The sequence below is a fragment of the Homarus americanus genome, unplaced genomic scaffold, assembly GCF_018991925.1.
Source record: "Homarus americanus isolate GMGI-L3 unplaced genomic scaffold, GMGI_Hamer_2.0 scaffold50821, whole genome shotgun sequence".
In the NCBI taxonomy this organism is placed as follows: domain Eukaryota; kingdom Metazoa; phylum Arthropoda; class Malacostraca; order Decapoda; family Nephropidae; genus Homarus; species Homarus americanus.
This window is the reverse complement of record NW_024717428.1, coordinates 1-18530: the sequence shown is the minus strand read 5'-3', so window position 1 is coordinate 18530 and position 18530 is coordinate 1. Positions and strand designations below refer to the sequence as shown.

Here is an 18530-nt window from a genome sequence, read left to right as displayed (position 1 = left end):
GCTTTACTGTAGTGGTAAAAAGTAAATACAGTACAGTGGTCCCTCGGTTAATGAACACAATTCGTTCCAGAAGGTCGTTCGTTAACCAAAAATTTTGTTAACCGAATCCATTGTTTCAATGGGATATTGGGTAATTGGTTCCAGCTCACCGAAAAGTACATACAAAGTATAAAAAAATGCATTAAAGTACACTTACTTTGAGGTGTGTATGTAGAAGGTTCCTGGTTGATGATGATGATGGGAATTAGAAGTGGGGTGGAGGAGAAGAAGAAGAGAAGGAAGTGGGGATGGAGGAGAAATCACCTTTCAGGAAACCATGCTTGATGCAGTCATTTCATCAATAAAATTTTAAGTTCACTAGGTGTAATTCAAGATTATTTTCTTTAAATCAGCACTGCACTGCGCTATATATTATCAATATGTTAAATTTCAGAATGACCAATAATTGTACTGTAAAAACGTAAAAATACTCTGTGTTCAAGAGACCCTTAAGCAAGATGTTTCCTCCACTGAACAGAGACTCAAGCAGATGCCTTGGTGGGTGAGTGAAGTGGCTGATGGGTGCACCAAAAACTAGTTCCCTGTACTGCAATTATGTTAAATAAGTGTTAAAATTACTAATAATTTTAATATAAAACTTGGAAAAATATTGAATATCACAACCTTCTTGATATTTACTCCAATGGAAACGAATGTAAGCCCTAGGACTGATTACTATATTGGCGGACTAACCTACCAGCCGATGAGCAAGCCAAAACATGTCGACATGTTTTCGTAAGAATTTCGTTAATCGGATTTTTGTTCGTTAACCTAATTGAAGATTCTTATGGAAAGTAATTCGTTAACCGAAATTTCGTTAACCGAAGCGTTCGTTAACCGAGACACCACTGAATTGAAATGTGGAGTTCAAATCACTTTATTCAAACAAGTTATTGTTTCACATCATTCTTCAATAACAAATGAGAAATTCCTAACCTCAGTCACTGCACCTCATCATTCAATTTGATTACAATACTGCACAGTATGTAAACTGCTTTGTACTTTTCAACACATTTTGTATTTCAACAAAAACTTCTCAACAGTGATGTCTTCTTCAAGCTTTCTGTATCAATTAAATCATCCTCATTCCTCTTTTCAAAAGTACTAGTTTTCTATAACTTTCAATTGAGGCGCTCTGCATTAGAAGGGGGGTGAAGCGCCAAATTCAAAAGGCTGAGAAAAATGCGTTTAAAGTTTTTTGAAGTTCAAACAACCATAACTTTTTTTTTTTTAAGTTAGAGGGTTCATTTTTTTTATCATGCAGCTCAATCCATTTCCTAGCAAACTGTGAAAACTGGAAGTTAGTACAGTACTCCCTCTTTATCGACGGATTTTTTATCGGCGGTTTCGATTATCGACGGATTATTTAGCCGGGATTTTTATTTTGGCTTTATTTGAACTCCGCGGGCCTTGTTTGTACTTTCGCCGCTAGGCGGCACTAGTGGCGTGACTAGCGCCTACCCGCGGCCCGCCTTCCCTGAACACAAACATCAGCCAAGCCGAGTGGGCAACAGTCTTTGATTTTCAACTTTTGCTGGTGATTCATCACATGAACTTATATCACTATGCCTCCCAAACGACCTGCTGCTCCCTCTGGATCTACACCTAAGAGGGCAAGACGAGTGCTGACGCTGAATGAGAAGAATGAAGTGCTGAAACAACTCGACAGCGGTATGAGCTATGCAGCTGTTGGCCGCCACTTTGGGCTCAACGAATCCAGTGTGCGTGGAATTAAACGACGTGCAAAGGATCTGAAGCACGCTTTAGCTTCAAGTGCACCAGTGACATCAAAAGTGACAAGCCATGTGCGTGATGATGCCCTCATTAAAATGGAAAAAGCACTGAACATTTGGATAGAGGACCTAAACCGCCGCCGCATACCACTTGACTCGAAATTTATTAGGCAGAAAGCTAAGGAACTTTATGATAGGTTTTCTAAAAGTGATGATCATGGTGTTGGTGATGGTGATGGTGATGATCAGGGTGATGGTGATGGTGACAATTTGAAAAAATTTGCAGCTAGCAAAGGATGGTTTGAGAAATTCAGACATCGTTATGGGCTGCATAATATAAAAGTGACTGGCGAAGCAGCATCAGCAGACACTGTGGCAGGGGAAGCATACCCTGCAGAGTTTGCTAACCACATAGCACAAAAGGGTTATAGGCCGGAACAAGTTTTTAATGCTGATGAGACAGGCCTATGGTGGAAGAAGATGCCACGCCGAACCTACATCTCTAAAGAGGAAAAAAGTGCCCCTGGATTTAAAGTTGCGAAGGACCGAGTGACAGTGATGCTATGTGGGAATGCGGCAGGGCATATGATTAAGCCCATGTTGTTATACACTGCCGCACGACCTCGGGCTCTCAAAAATAAAAACATGAACTTGCTACCAGTTTTCTACAGGAACAACAAGAAAGCGTGGATGACATCTGATTTGTGCGTGGATTGGCTGAAAAACTGCTTTGCTAGAGAGGTGAAAAATTATCTGGATGAACTTGGCATGGAGTTCAAAGTGGTATTATGTCTAGATAATTGCCCTGGCCACTCTGAAGAACTCAAGACTGCCCACCCCAACATTGAGGTGGTTTTCCTGCCAAAAAACACCACCTCCATCATCCAGCCAATGGACCAGGGAGTCATTGTCGTGTTTAAGGCTAAATATGCAGAGAAGACTTTCAGCATGATTCGTGAGTGCCTTGATAAGGATGCTGATGTGACGCCCAGAGAAATGTGGAAGAAATTTGATATTGCGCAGTGCATAAACTTCATCGCTGAAAGCCACAATGAACTGTCGCAGAACTGTGTCCGATCATGTTGGAAAAAATTGTGGCCTGAAATTGTCCCAACATTCACAGGGTTCCCAACAGCCGAGCCTCAGTTACGCAACATAATAACTATGGCAAATGAAGTTGGAGGTGAAGGGTTCTCTGACCTAACAGCGGCAGAGGTGCAAGAAGAGTTATTGGGAAATGTTGGGGACCCATTTACAAGTGATGAACTAGAACAATTAGTGGAGCTGCAGGATGAAACAGACGATGAAGTGAGTGATGATGAAAATAAGAACTTAACTTTAGATAATCTTGGTGAAGTAATAAGAATGAGTAAGGCCCTCTCTGCTCGTCTCTATGACATTGATCCCTCCCTTGATAGGTCCCTTAAAGCAAAGAGAGCTATTGAAAATGTTATGTTGCCATATATAGAACTGCAGAGGGAAATGAGAAGCAAGAAAGCACAGACCACCATCACCAACTTCTTCAGTCGCCGAGTGCCTGCCATCGCCGAACCTGCCGGCATCCTGCAACAGGAGGCAGAAGCTGCCGACACCTCACAACAACAACAAGACGTAGAAGCTGCCGGCACCTCACAACAATAAGACGCAGTACCTGCCCACACCCCTCAAGAAGATGCAGACCTTGACTAATCATACTCATCTGACTGGTCAGGCTTTTAATAAGCCTCAATCATCACACTTGTATATACTGTATATACTGTATTGTTTACTGTAAGGACCGATGTTCACTTCAATAAATTAAATGGTAAGTTTGCTAGTATTTTTGTCCACTTATTATATTATTATTTATACACTATTATTTAAGGTTATGTGTAAAGGAAACGCATTAATGCTTAAAGGTACATTTATTCAACATATGCTAATAATAGTTAGAAAAATTACGTAACCATCACGGTATCGACGGTTTCTTTATCGACTGCCGTTTACAGAACGTAACCCCCGTCGATAAAGAGGGAGTACTGTACTTGCCAACAGTGCGTAACAGAGACGTGACCGACCGCCCAAGCGGCGATAAATATAAATATATATACAGTGTACAGTATATATATATATATATATATATATATATATATATATATATATATATATATATATATATATATATATATATATATATATATATATATATATATATATATATATATATATATACAGGTTGTACCTCTCTAGTCCGGCAACCTCGGGACCTGACCGGTGCCGGACCATGGAAATTGCAGGACCATGGAAATTCACCCTTTTCCTGGATAGATAGTGACTTGTGCTTATGCCTGGAAGCACTAGCACCACTTTCTCTGCGTCATGGTCTCTTTGAAGACATATTGAAGGGTTAAATGTCGTATAGTAGCTTCTCAAATTTCGCGAGTTTTTAATTCTTAACGTATTTTATTGGAACACACAAAAAAATAAATAAATAAAAATTTTGACGGCGGAAACTTGAATTTCGACGGGTTTGAACGGCCCGCCAACGTGCAGACGACGTGCATAATCGTGTAAACAGCGTCATTTCTCTTATGTACAAAAGATTCATTATTGTTTATTACTGAATGTCTTTTTTATTGAATTAATGTTTATGTGTGCAAAATGAGCAATACAATTCATTAATAATACGTAGAAAATTAAAACACATGAGGAAATGACACAGCATTGTTTTCGTTGATTACAAAACCAGTGACTGACTGGTTCTACATATAAAACTGAAGAAAATAAGACCTTGGTTGTAGCTGTAGTAAAATTAATATGGTTGTTTTAAGTAATGTTATTTAATGTTAATAAATGGAACAATAGAAGTAGCTAACGATAATGGTAAAGAAAAAGAGAGATCGCATATGTAAGTGCGCATGCGCACACGTGAAAACATATCATCATTACTTTACATAAGAATATGAAAGCAACACTTATTTACTGTTCATATATATTTTAATTAATGTTTCTGAATTTGTTTTTATTGAATTAATGTACGTGTGTGCAAAATTAACAATACAATTTATTAATAATACGTGGAATATTAGAGGAGACGAGACGGCTGCCGGCATTGTTTATGTTAAAGCTTACGAAACCAGTGACTGATTGGTTCTACATATAAAACTGAAGAAAATAAGACCCTGAGTTTAGCTGTAGTAAAATTAATGTAAAAAATGAATATGGTTGCTTGAAGTACCTGTAATGTTATTTAATGTTAATAAATGGAACAATATAAGTAGCTAACCATTAATGGTAAAAAAAAAGTGAGACTGCGCGTATGTAAGTGCGCACATGTGAAAACATATCGTCATTACTCTACATAAGAATATGAAAGCAACACTTATTTACTGCTCATATATATTGAAGGGTTAAATGTTGTACTCTGTATAGACAAGCAGAGAGAGAGAGAGCAGCCGAACTGCCGGATGTAAACAAACCTTAATTTCCCGCGGCTGTTTCTTTTTTTTTAAGGGGATTAGCCCACCCGGGCATAGGTCACTGACCCACATTGGGGCCTGAGGGGCAAAAATTTAATACTCCTGTAATAATAATTCAGAGAAGTAAAAAAAAAAAAAAAAAAAAAAAAAAAAAAAAAAAAAAAAAAAAAAAAAAGCTGCCTATCTACCTATTGGACAAACTAAAATCGTTCCGGACCATTGGAGTTTCCGGACCACAGAATGCCGGACTAGAGAGGTACAACCTGTATTAGCAAAAGATTTATAATATTGTTAAGTATAATAGTGTGCAATAATAAGGAAACACCACTACACTCACCCCACCCCCAACGTAATTAACATACGAATACAAAGGTGGAGAAAGTTTGCTTAATCTTGGGAAAAAACAGTATTATGATAATAGTATTACAATCTTACTTTGTTTAGTTCCTTCGTTTTAATATCCCTGAAAATCGTAGTACAGCATCTTGAAGTTACATAAATCCTGAGGAGTGAGTATAACTTTAATGGCCTCGTCATAATCAATCACGTACCGATCAAAGTCTTTCTCTGCATTCTCTAAAAATTGCCACACAGATTCTTCATCAACTAGATCATTGATAATTGATGCCGGCAACAGTTCAATTTCATTATAAGACTGAGGTATGGGCTTACTTTCACTAGCATTCGTTGGGTAAGGCTCACTTTTATCACTATCAAGGTCAATGTATGTCTCGTCACTGTCCACTTCTACCTCTTCACAGTCTGTATGTTCTTGTTGTGACACATTAGTGTCACTGTTTGTTTTACCACTAGACTCACTTTCATCATTTTCATATTCACTTTCATCGTCATTATTGCCGTCAGTGCATGTCACATAATTCTGTACCGGAATACAGTTTGCAAAACGGTCTTGTGATGCATAGCAGTCTCTTTTTGTATTATGGGTACAGTACTGTATACCAAAATCACTATCACTATCACCAAGCATTCCTTGCATGTCCACGTGAGCATTATCGTCACTAAACACACGCTCAGGAATAATGGGCTCCTGAAACCACACCAGAAGAAGGCCTAGCCTCATTCGAGTCTTGCTCTAATATCGGGCAGATTATGCAGAGCACTTCTCACACCCGTGTAACATGATAACGTCAATGGTACGCTGAAAAGTTATCAAAAATAGCAGTAGAAAGTACACTGAACCTCTTTAAGCTATAAAATGCGCCAAAACTAACAAGGAGGCAGCATCTGGGTGCGCGGATTGACCGAGGAGCTGTGACGTAGCAAGGGGAAATCCATTGTGATTGGCTGCCTCGGGGGGTATGGTCCGAGGGAGGCGCACTGTCATTGGCTCGCGCTCCTCTCGCTCTGAACGAGACGTTGACACCTTCTTTGACTGAGCGCACAGCCAGATACGTAGCTCCAGGCCTGAGGCAAAATCACACCTTATTTTTTAATGACTTTCTACCACATTTCTATTCTAGCTAGAGGGTTACATCCAACGCCAACATATAGATGAAGGGTAAAAATAGTGATTTCCATCAAAAAACGCATTTTGGCCGGGGAGTCACTTCACCCCCTTCTAATGCAGTGCCTCAATTACAAAAGACCTATGAGTGCTTTCAGAGAACAAAGAACAGACAACTTGAATACTATCCAATGAATACTGTATAAAGTACTGGTTTGGATATATGAGATATGAATACTGTACTGTACTGTACTCATGATATGAATATTGTATTGTAGTGTACTGTACTGTAGTCATGAGATCTGAATACTGTGCTGTACTGTACTGTACTCATATGAGATATGAATACTGTTGTCTGATAGTAGACCTTGCTACCATATGGCATCACAAAAATTTTGACCAGGTCCCAAGTTGCTGATCTGACTTTCTGCCTCATTTACACTGTCGTTTCTCACTCTTGATTTATTTTTCCATTTGTTTATTTATTAGTAGTAGCAGCAGTAGTAGTAGTAGTAGTAGTCCAGGTCGACAATCCCTTATCCGAATTCCTTGGGGCCAGAGGCATTTCGGATTTCAGAATTTTTCAGTTTTCAAAATGATTAATTTTTTTTTTTTTTTTAGCCTACCCGGGCACAAGTCACTGACCCACATTGGGGCCTGGGTGGCGAAAATATAATAAAGATTATAATATATAATAATAATAACAATTCATAGGTCTAGGTCTTGTTTCTCACCTTTGATCTTTTTTTTTTCATTCTTGTATTTCTTTATTATTATTATTATTTTATTTTTACAAAAATATTGTTATTATTATTATTAACTTTATTATTATATTTTATTAATATTATTGTTATCATTATTATTTTATTTTGGTGTATTTTTATTAAAACTTTTATTTACTATGAATAATTATTATAATTATTATTGCGATTACATTTTCGCCCCCCGAGGCCCCGATGTGGGTCAGTGATCTATGCCCGGGTGGGCTAATCCCTGTTAAAAAAAAAAAAAAAAGTTTTGCCCACAAAATAAACTTTAGGTTTTTAGAGCTTTTCGGTTTTTGGAATTTCGGATAAATGGTTGTCAACCTGTAGTAGTATTTATTTTATTAATTATTATTATTATTATTATTATTATTATTATTATTATTATTATTATTTATTTTATTAATTATTATTATTATAATTATTATTATTATTATTATTATTGTTATTATTATTATATTTTCACCCTCCAGGCCTTGATGTGGGTCAGTGACCAGTGCCTGGGTGGGCTAATCCCCGTAAAAAAAAATATATATATATATATATATATATATATATATATATATATATATATATATATATATATATATATATATATATATATATATATATATATATATATATATATATATATATATATATATATATATATATATATATATATATATATATATATATATATATATATATATATATACACACACACCTAGACCCCGACTTACGACGGGGTTAGGGACCCAAATCCAGGTCGTAAGTCCGACATGGTCGTAAGTCCGACATAGATAAAAAAAAAAAAATAAAAATTTTTTTTTAATAAAAAATCTACAATGAAATACAGTACAGTAAAAGTAATGAATAATGATGAATGGATACAGTACAGTGAAAGTAATAAATAATAAGGAATGGATACAGTGTGACTGAGCACTTAACCTTTAATGTAGTCAGCTGAATGCACATGGGGCCCCCATAATTTTCTAATTATACATGGAGACTACATTAACTGGAAACGTTTCGGTATAGAAAATGCGTGTGTCATTTGAATTTTTTTTTTTTATCTATATCTGAGGCGGTCGTAAGTCCCGACGGTCGTAAGTCGGTAGTCGTAAGTCGGGGTCTAGTATATATATATATATATATATATATATATATATATATATATATATATATATATATATATATATATATATATATATATATATATATATATATATATATATATATATATATATATATATATATATATATATATATATATATATATATATATATATATATATATACACACAGGAAAGCCTCCCATAACGACAGTTCTACTAACGACGATTCATATTTAAGACCCTGGTTAATTTAGGACCCAATACAATTTATACCATTATTTCCTTCGTATTTACAACAAAAATTTTATTAAAAATAAAGTAAAATTAAATTTTTATATACTACTGTAAATAATAACTAAATCCCGATATGTATTAAAAAAAAAAAAAACAGGCATTGCACACGGTGGCTGCTGGGCTTGTGAAGGCAACGCCAGCATCACTAGTACAGTGATCCTCGGTTAACAAACGCCTCGGTTAACAAAATTTCGGTTAACGAATTACCTTCCATAAGAATCTTCAACTCGATTAACGAACAAAAATTCGGTTAACGAAATCCTTACGAAATCGTGTCAACATGTTTTCGCCTGCTTACCAGCTGGAGAATTAGTCCGGTTTTAGGGCTTAAATTCGTTACCATTTGAGTAAATATCAAGAAGGTTGTACTATTCAATAATTTTCCAAGTCTTATATTAAAATTTTTAGTCATTTTAACAATTATTAAACATAATTGAAGTACAGGGAACTAGTTTTTAGTGTGCCAAACAGCCACTTGACTCACCCAGAATGGCGTCAGTTTGTGTCTGCTCAGTGGAGGAAGCATCTTGCTTGAGACTCTCTTGAACATAAATTATTTTTACGTTTTTACAGTACAATTTTTGGTCATTCTGAAATTTATTTTACATATTGACAATATATAGTGCAGTGCAGTGTTGATTTAAAGAAAGTAATCTTGAATTACACCAAGTGAACTTAAAATTTTATGGGTGAAATGGTAGCATGAAGCATGGGGTGATTTCTCTTCCACCCCACTGCCTTCTCTTCTCCTCCACCCCCACTTCTAATTCCTATCATCATCATCATCAACCAGGAGCCTTCTACATGCACACCTCAAAGTAAGTGTACTTTACTGCATTTATTTTTAGTTTGTATATAATTTTCGGTGAGCTGGAACCAATTACCCAAAATCCCATTGAAACAATGGTTTCGGTTAACGAACGACCTTCTGGAACGAATTGTGTTCGTTAACCGAGGGACCACTGTATTATAAACAGTCGCAGCTGGCGGGCCCTTTGTTTTCACGCATCTGAACAGAAAAAGGAGAAAAACATTCTCAGGTTTTTTATGGCATTTTTTGCATCCCTATTCAACATGAGCACGAGAACAGATATGATAGTGCTGGTTCAAAAGCTAAAAGAAAATGTATAAGCTTAGCCGAGAGACTAGATGTGTTAAAATGATATGAAAAAGGTGAGAGGTCAGTGGATATTATATGGAGCAAGCAACGAACATAATATTGTTTTCTGAAGTGGATTCATTAACAGAACGAAGCATTAAAATTAACAGGGACGTGAAAAACATACATGACCTCTACATAAAGTCGTATAATGAGAAAAGAAAGCGGCTGTGAAAGGTTCTTTCGACAGCTTTATTATTCAAAGGCCTAAACCACCAACTTCAGCTACACCATCAAATTCAGCATTATAAGCAGCTTTAGCAACAACTTCAGGTTCAGTAACAGATTCAGCAACAGCTATGATATCTTTATGGAAAGCTTCAGCTTCAGCCAGAGTTGAACCTGATTGACGAAATCATCTGAATAAAAACTTGCACAATATTCATTGGCGACCTCTCTTGGAAAACATATCTTGTGTTATATCGATGTTCTACTGTATATATATGAGATATGAATACTGTAACAGTACTGTACTGGAAAACAGTGGCATGTCGCTTAGCCAACTTTATTAACCCTCTCAGCCTTGCACGACGCCACTGTGGCGTCGAACATAAAAGGCAAAAAAAATTAAGCTTAGCCTTGTGACGCCAACACGTCCAATGGGCTATATTTTCAAACAACTCAAAAACTATTCAGTGAACATTGTTGCTCTGGCTATTTGAGCGAAAGGAGGGTGCGCTGCTCGGCCCTTTAATTATTCCATGAATTTTTGTGTTATATTATTTTTCCTTATACCACAATATTCTACATGCTCTGTTCTTTATTTTGGTATATAGTACAAATCAATGAACACCATAATACTGTACAAGGAAAATGTGAATGGAAATAGAGATGTTACTAAACATTTTCCTACTTTTTCAACTTATACTAAAAAAAAATGGCTTAAACTTCAAGAATTTTCAATTTTTTTATGGTTTCATACAATTTTTCAGACAATTTTATGATAGAAGAGACCCCATTACAATTAATAAAACAATTCCATGGCAGTAAAATGAGCCAGAAAAAAAAAATATTCTTTGATTTTTTGGCAAAAACCTCCGAGGCTGAGGATAAGTTTTCATGCATGCATGTGTCTCAGGCTCCAAGGCTGAGAGGGTTTACATCACCTTGAACAGCAGGATGAACACACTACCCTAAAACGTAAGCTAAGAACACTAATATTGTTATCAAGTTCATCTGAAATTTTAATTAGCTGAAGCCAGGGTAAGAATTTGAGAGGATAAGTACAGTATATTTAAGTCCTTCAGACAAGAAATACCCACCTCCCCAAGTCTGGGCTGATTTCCAAAAACAGTTAAAACTATACAATTATCTCAACGTTAGTCTGAATCTTCTTCAATCCCCGAAACTCTCCAGTAGCCATTTTTTTTTTTAAGCATTCCGAGAAATTACGGGAAAATTCTCTCCATTCCAGGTATGGGAGTGAATTTCTGAGGATTGCAGCATGTGTCCAAAACAGGGATGTGTGCCAGGTGCATGGGTGGGTAGGCTCAGAGTGCCTGTGAGCTACAATTGGCTACTGCTGTCATGTGACTGCATGGGATGCCTATGATTGGCTGATGTATCTTGTAGTCTATCTCCTCAAATTCTTGCATTATGACAATCTTTGCTCACTCACTGTCATTTTTGCATAGGATCTGTGTTATGCAGTACTGTAATGTACTGTACTACCATATGATCAGCCAAGTATACCGTTAAACCAGTGTTAAGACATAAAAAGTGATTACAGATATATAAACTGTACTGCACATTCAGTAAGTATGAAAGTACCATATGTACAGTACTGTAGCTAGCAGAGTGGACCGTGTATGCTGGTGTGTAGAGGGTGTATATGTAGAGTATACAGAGCGTGTCCAATCCCTTTGTGAAGGAGGGAGAGTGGAGTAACAGCACCACACCAACACCTGCTACACCTGCCAATCTGTATCATCAGCATCTGCTGGTAAGTACAGTACACTGTAGTGTATAAGTGTATGCTATACAGTAGTATATTTTGTTTATTTACAATACTGTACTGTATTTTGTATGTGTACAGTGTTGTTTGCATAAATAAATGCAGCTCTGTGTCTGCCCATGCAAGATGCATAGTTTAGACTCTAGGAAAACATTCCCCAGTACCCAGAAAAATTCCTGGGATGAGAAAATTCGTCAAAATACCAGGAAATCTCTCAATCCCGCTCTGCACCATTTATTCTGGCTAATGGGATAGCACTGTATTCACCATCTGAAATAAAAACTGTAAAAGAAAGTAAGTTTTTCAGCAAACTTATTAATCAGTACAAAATGTCATAAAACTAAAAATTGACAAGCATAAAATAAAAGACAACTGTACTATAGGGGGCAGGGAAGAAGAGGATCAAAAGCACTTTGGAAAGTAAGATTAACAGATAGATAGGGTAACACACTCGGCAAAATTTCAACCGTTCTTGGAAAAAAAATTGGCATTTCCAATCACCCACTCAGTTTCAGTACCTTTCACGTATCGCCCTCACTCAGAACAAAACAATAACAAAGATAACAGGTCATTCACAAGATTTGTGCCTTTTTAAGGATTTCTTGATATACAATGGATGTCTGAAATCCCACAACACACTGCATTCCATCTCTCTACCAACAATGGAAGTTTCAGAGTCCCTTGTCCAAATAATTCATGAGACTTGAGAATCCTGCTAGCTGTGCTCACTGGATAGTCTGCATTTACGCGGTCAATTGAACCCGTGGAGGTCCGCGTAAAACGAGAAACGCGTAAACGAAATAACAGAACATATGGGATTAATTGAAATAGAGACTGGGCCGACTCCCAAACTCCACTTTTTCCGACATAATACGTATGTTGTAGTAAAAATAACATCTTAATTTTATGATGGTATGCACACACAATTAATATTTAAGAGAAATATCAATAACATTAGGTTTTTTAACACTTACGTTAGTAGAAAAGATGGCTGGGCACACGGGGATGGGGGGGTTGGTTCCGAGGCACAGGGCAGATTATTGGCCCTCACCTGTATCACATGTATCACTATCCACCACAGAGGCTTGCAGGGCTTCTTTGTCAAACCCCTCAAAGTCCATATCCTCACTATCACTATCACTGACTTGGGCCGGCTGTGGTGAGTGGCGGGTGAAGAACTCGGTAATGTTTTCATGATTGGGCGACCTTGTGCGCACCCTGCCCGCGCCGCTTCCCGCGTAAATGATGAAATTTACCGCGTAATTAAAACATTTCATTCAGGCAAGGTACCGTGTAAATGACCAAAAGCGTAAACAAAAACCGCATAAATGCAGATTATACTGTATATACAATACGCAAAGGAAATGGTATCTGTAATTTTCATTTGTATGTATAAACAATATTTTTATAATATATTTGTATGAGTCAATTAATATTTTTATTAATACAGTACTGTACATTGGTTTTAATGAAATTGCTGGATTTCAATTTTAATACTATAAGACTTCAATTGGACCTGAAATACAGCCAAGACTTGCCCGAGAACGCCTGTATCTTCCGTTTTCCACATACCTGCACTGTATCTCAGTTTCATGTGAAATATCTGACCAAAAACATAATGCAGAAAATTTGCCCAGTGTGATAACCACTTAAGAGTGATGTTTGAAGGTAAAAATTAAATTTTAGACAAATGTGTGTAACTAACCCTGTGGGTAATCATGTCAGTATTTACAAATCCTGGATGACAACTGTTCACCACCATATCAGGACGTTGGTCAGCATCAAAAGCTCGCTGCTGAATACGAGTAAGAGCAGATACACCAACTTTGCTTACTACGTAGGTACTGTTGGGCCATCCAGCTTCTTTCCAGGTTCCTTCTTTAGCCTTTCTGAGATAACATATATGGGTAAACATAATATTATGGTCAACACCACTAAGATATAAAAGGATAATACATTTTCAATAAAGCTGATCTATGAATAATAAAATATATGCCTTAGTATCACTGATGCTCTATTGTCTGAAGAACATTCCTACACAATTCAATGATCAAAGCTTAAAACAAATTACTGTACTCATAAGCAAGTTGAAACATAGAAACAGACAACATCATTACATCATCATCATCTTCTAGTAATTACTGTACATTGTATGAGGAGCTGTCCACAAATATCCTTTGTATGAACATTACTACTGTATTGCAATCTGTCCTTCTTCCTCAATTATGGTCTTCATTAATGCACATACAGAAGAATTACCAAAAATGAGCACAGTGACTATGTAAAAAAATAATAATAATGCAGTATAATAAAAAATAAATAAATAAATTTAAAAAAATACTCTCTCTGTTAACACATGACAGACCTTCTCATTTTTTACTTTTAACATCCACAACTAATCTACTGGAAGTTGTTTAATACATTAACCTCTTCAGACAAAGGTAAAATACAGTAATGGAGACCTAACACACAAATACCTGTACAAATAATGTTCCTTGAATCTTTTTCTTGTAAACAAAAATTTAATTATATAATAAACCCTCGATCTCCATGTTTCTGGATTCGCGAATTTTGCTTGGGTATTTGTGATTTAGTAAATGTATACCTAGTCACCTTTTGCGACACCCAACCTCTAGTACAGTACTTATTTGCGATTTTTCAAGGGGTTAAAAATCCTTTTATTTGGGGGGCGAAACATTACAATCCAAGCAATGTCATTTATTGCAACAGTGCATTGTGGGTAAATCAAATTCACTTTCTACAAACTGCTTTCAAATTTACAGGATACAATACTGTACTTAAAAATCAGAGAAAGTAATTTTTTTACATTATTCATTATTCTATATTACATAAAGTTAAATTTTCACTATTAATTTAACCTCCACGCCATATTTAGTATGTTGAATTCCACATTTTGATGTAAAAAAAAATTTACGAACTACAGGTATACAGTATTTGAATAATTGAATAACCACTTAAAATAATCTACTTTAGTTTACTAGAAAAACTCTCATTAAATCACTAGAAATAGAGATATGTTCAGAATAAACAGAGACTGGATCATTGATGCCATACGCTTTGGCCACTCAACTACGGTAACTACTAGGTCTCTTGAACTCTGGATCTAAATCTAGGTTTTACTTCATTTTACGTGTGTTAAAGAGGAGAGTCCGGTCTTTGGTGTAGGTGCTTTTAATTTTGGTCGGTTGTTATGATATTCCTGTCATCAATCAAGGATAATATGTACAGGTGCTCCTCTACTTACGAACGAGTTACGTTCCTGAGGCTTGCTTGTAAGTCCAATTGTTTGTAAGTCCAACTTTACTCTTGTAGATACCAAACATGTTGTAAAAAATGAAAAGATTATGGATATTTAGTACAGCTATACCCTTTAATACAGCCTTAAAACCTGGCTCACTCTTCTCCTCTTAGGTAATGTTTGTTCTATCTGGAATTTTCTTCAAAATAATCCAGTCTCATCCACATTAAACACCTGTTCTGGCAGGTAACTCTCCTCAGTGATGATGTTTGTATCTCTGAAAGTGTGTAAGTTGAACGTTCTTAAGTAGAGGAGCACCTGTACATCAATTCTAACATAATAACCCCCTTCTACCCTTTCAAAACTTTCAACCTTTTACACATTTTCTCATATGTCTAAATTTTCAGGGCATAATTTCTCCATTACTTCTTTCTATTTTGCCTTGAAATTGATAGTACTAAGAATATAGTATTGTCATTGAACAGTCCAGAGCGATATGTTTGTTTTTATATGGTTTTATGAATAAAAAAATTTCAAGTTTGGTTGAAATTTTTGTCAAAATATCGAGATTAAATATTCAACCAAAACGACTTATTTTTCTGAAAACAGTTTTTGTGATATAGTCCAGAATGCGACATCTAGCTTTATACCTAGATGTGTAAATGCCTAGCATTAACTTGCCAGGCCAACATACTGTACAGGCAATTAAAACATCTAATAAAAATTGGACTCTGGAATTATGTTGAGGAAGGGTTCTTCCTGTGCTGAGTGTTTGTTTCATTGAAATCGGTCAAAAATTGGCAGAGAAATTCCAATCTGAGTGTTAGAAAAGTTAATTTTGAGATACAGGCCGATAAAGTTTCTCAACCTTTCTCCCCTGTGTAAGTGCTCATTGTGACAGCACCGAGTGTGAGCTCCTTCAAGACCAGACTTGACCAATACTGGAGCAGGTTCAGATACATTCAGGAGCCAATGCATGCCCAGCACTTGCCAACAGTGCGTAACAGAGACGTGACCAAACGCCCAAGTGGCTAACGAGACGATCAGTGATGAAAAGGGTAAAAGTAAAAAGTAAAAGTATGTATGGAATCTTAGCAAATAATATAGAAAATGTACAAATATTTTTAAGTTAATGGTGAATACAGCAAGAACAGATAATTATGTCGAATGGATCTAGATCAGTGTAAGCATCGAGTTTACAGCCATATTCAGTCGCTTTCCCAATCAGTCGGCCTGTGTTACGAACGTTAGAGAAGTGATGCTCCCTCATTTGTTTTCATAATTTTGCAATCTTTAAGTTTTCTGATAGTGATTTGCACTTGTAACTGATACAGAACACCTCAAATCATTATCGTCATCAGAGATAAGCAAAAAACATTACTGTACTTTCTACAGATTAATATTATTTACAGATACCGTGCTTGTGGGTGCCATTGTTCTTAAACATTTATAATTTCCTCCTCAATGTTTAAATACACCAGAAACTAAAATTTGTACAGTCGATCAAAAACCCAACCTTACAAAATTGTTTGGCAATATGACACAACAGATGAAGGATTTTGACAACCCTACCAAGACAACAGGAGTCACAGTGTTCATTATGAAATTCTTTGACCCCCCAATTACAAATAGTTTTTTGATCGACTGCACATTAGAGATTTCTGGATTCACAGGATTTTTCAAGAACCGAACTCCCACAAATATCTAAGGTCTACTGTATTACTAAATGATCTATTTTATCCTTTGTCTATGAGGGGTCAGACTTTGTCAACAGTACATGCAGAAAAACTATTTTATTTTTTCACAAGATAACATACAGAAGTGCACACTGTTGAGAGCCTTACAGGTCTCTCCGTAAAAGATAACATCCAAAGGTCAAGATTGTCACATGTGTTAATCATTATTATCAGTTTGGTTTCAAATTGTTTAATATTCTATTTAATTTAAGTAATGTCTATATACATAAAATCTTATATACTGTATATACTTACATGATAAATTGATTCATAAGGTCACCAAGTTCTTGTTCTGTTAAAGTGGGTGATGCAAACTTGTTCCTGAGGGCAGTAGCTTGAGGTTCATTTCCAATAATTCTTGAAAGGTGGCCACGGGAGCTGGAAACCGTAGCTACCCGAGCATGAGGTCTCAGCAGAGGAAAGAGGGCATGGCACACTGCCAAGGTACCAAAGTAGTTGACTCTTATGGTATTTTCTGCTTGCTCTGCAAAACGTTCTGTTGCTGCATTCTTGAAGTAAATAAAAAAAACAGAATTAATACACAATTATATTAATTACTATGCAGGATTCCCTTTTTTCATTACTATTTAGTTATTAAAGATACCTGAGGGTATTACCTGTATGCTTTAAGGAGTAACCAATGTAATACGAATTATAAATAAACAAAATATTTGTCCAAGTCATACGAATTATAAATAAACAAAATATTTGTCCAAGTCTGATAAATTATTTTTGGCTAAAAATAGAATTGATAAATTATATTTGTTTTCATCCATGACTTTCAAATTACCTTGTAAGAAGGTATAACATATAAATATAGTAGCCAGCAAGGACAAAAGAAAAAAACTACAATGATGTTATGACTCATTTCAAATCTGACTTCAACATTAATAATATAAAACACATACTGAATCAATGTTATGCAGTCAATTAGTACTAAGATTGCTATACAGTGGGGTATGCTATAACGAACGGATCCTACTACGAATATTCCTATAACGAACGGTTTTACCTATAAAATTGAGAATGCTATAACGAACGAAACTCCTACAACGAACATTATTTAATTTTTTTTTTTTTCGAATTTATAATTTTTTTATTACAAATATTAATGATATTCTTTATTTCAGGGGTTTAGATGCATATTTATGCACTTTTTTACAATTTTTACAATTTTATATTATATTTTTCAGTGTTAAGTGGTTGTATTTGGGGGCCTGGAACGGATTAACCCTATAACGAACGAATGCTATAACGAACAAGGTTCTAGAACCAATTAGATTCGTTATAGCATACCCCACTGTACAGACGTATAGTATTTTATTATTCGTTTTTTTTTTTTACATGTACTGGATACACCCCATTTCGTCACCAATCCACATCGTCACCGACCCCGTTCGTCACCAAAACCCCAATTCGTCACCAATATCAAATCCATTTCGTCACCACTAACAGTCACTGTTATTAGTGACAAAGTGTAAGTTATTATTTTACACGAATAGAAATTACAGTACACATGTATAGGTCCGGTTAATCCGTTCTCTAGAAGGTTGCTAACCTAAAACTGTTAAC

General features: G+C 35.9%; 2 protein-coding genes across 2 annotated transcripts; one reads left to right on the top strand and one right to left on the bottom strand.

The window, feature by feature from the left end:
* Window positions 1–1604: 1604 nt before the first annotated feature.
* On the top strand, window positions 1605–5688 carry LOC121858865 (tigger transposable element-derived protein 7-like). Its single transcript, XM_042355520.1, has 3 exons — window positions 1605–1969; window positions 2444–2727; window positions 5675–5688. Exons 1-3 carry the CDS (start codon window positions 1605–1607, stop codon window positions 5686–5688), a joined length of 663 nt encoding a protein of 220 aa, XP_042211454.1.
* A 7935-nt stretch (window positions 5689–13623) lies between these two features.
* Window positions 13624–17501, bottom strand: LOC121858864 (carbonyl reductase [NADPH] 1-like; the record flags this gene model as incomplete). The annotated part of the gene is made up of 2 exons (XM_042355519.1): window positions 13624–13852; window positions 17214–17501. Coding segments are annotated over 2 exons (502 nt in total), but the record flags the coding sequence as incomplete, so codon positions are not given.
* Between the last annotated feature and the right edge of the window lie 1029 nt (window positions 17502–18530).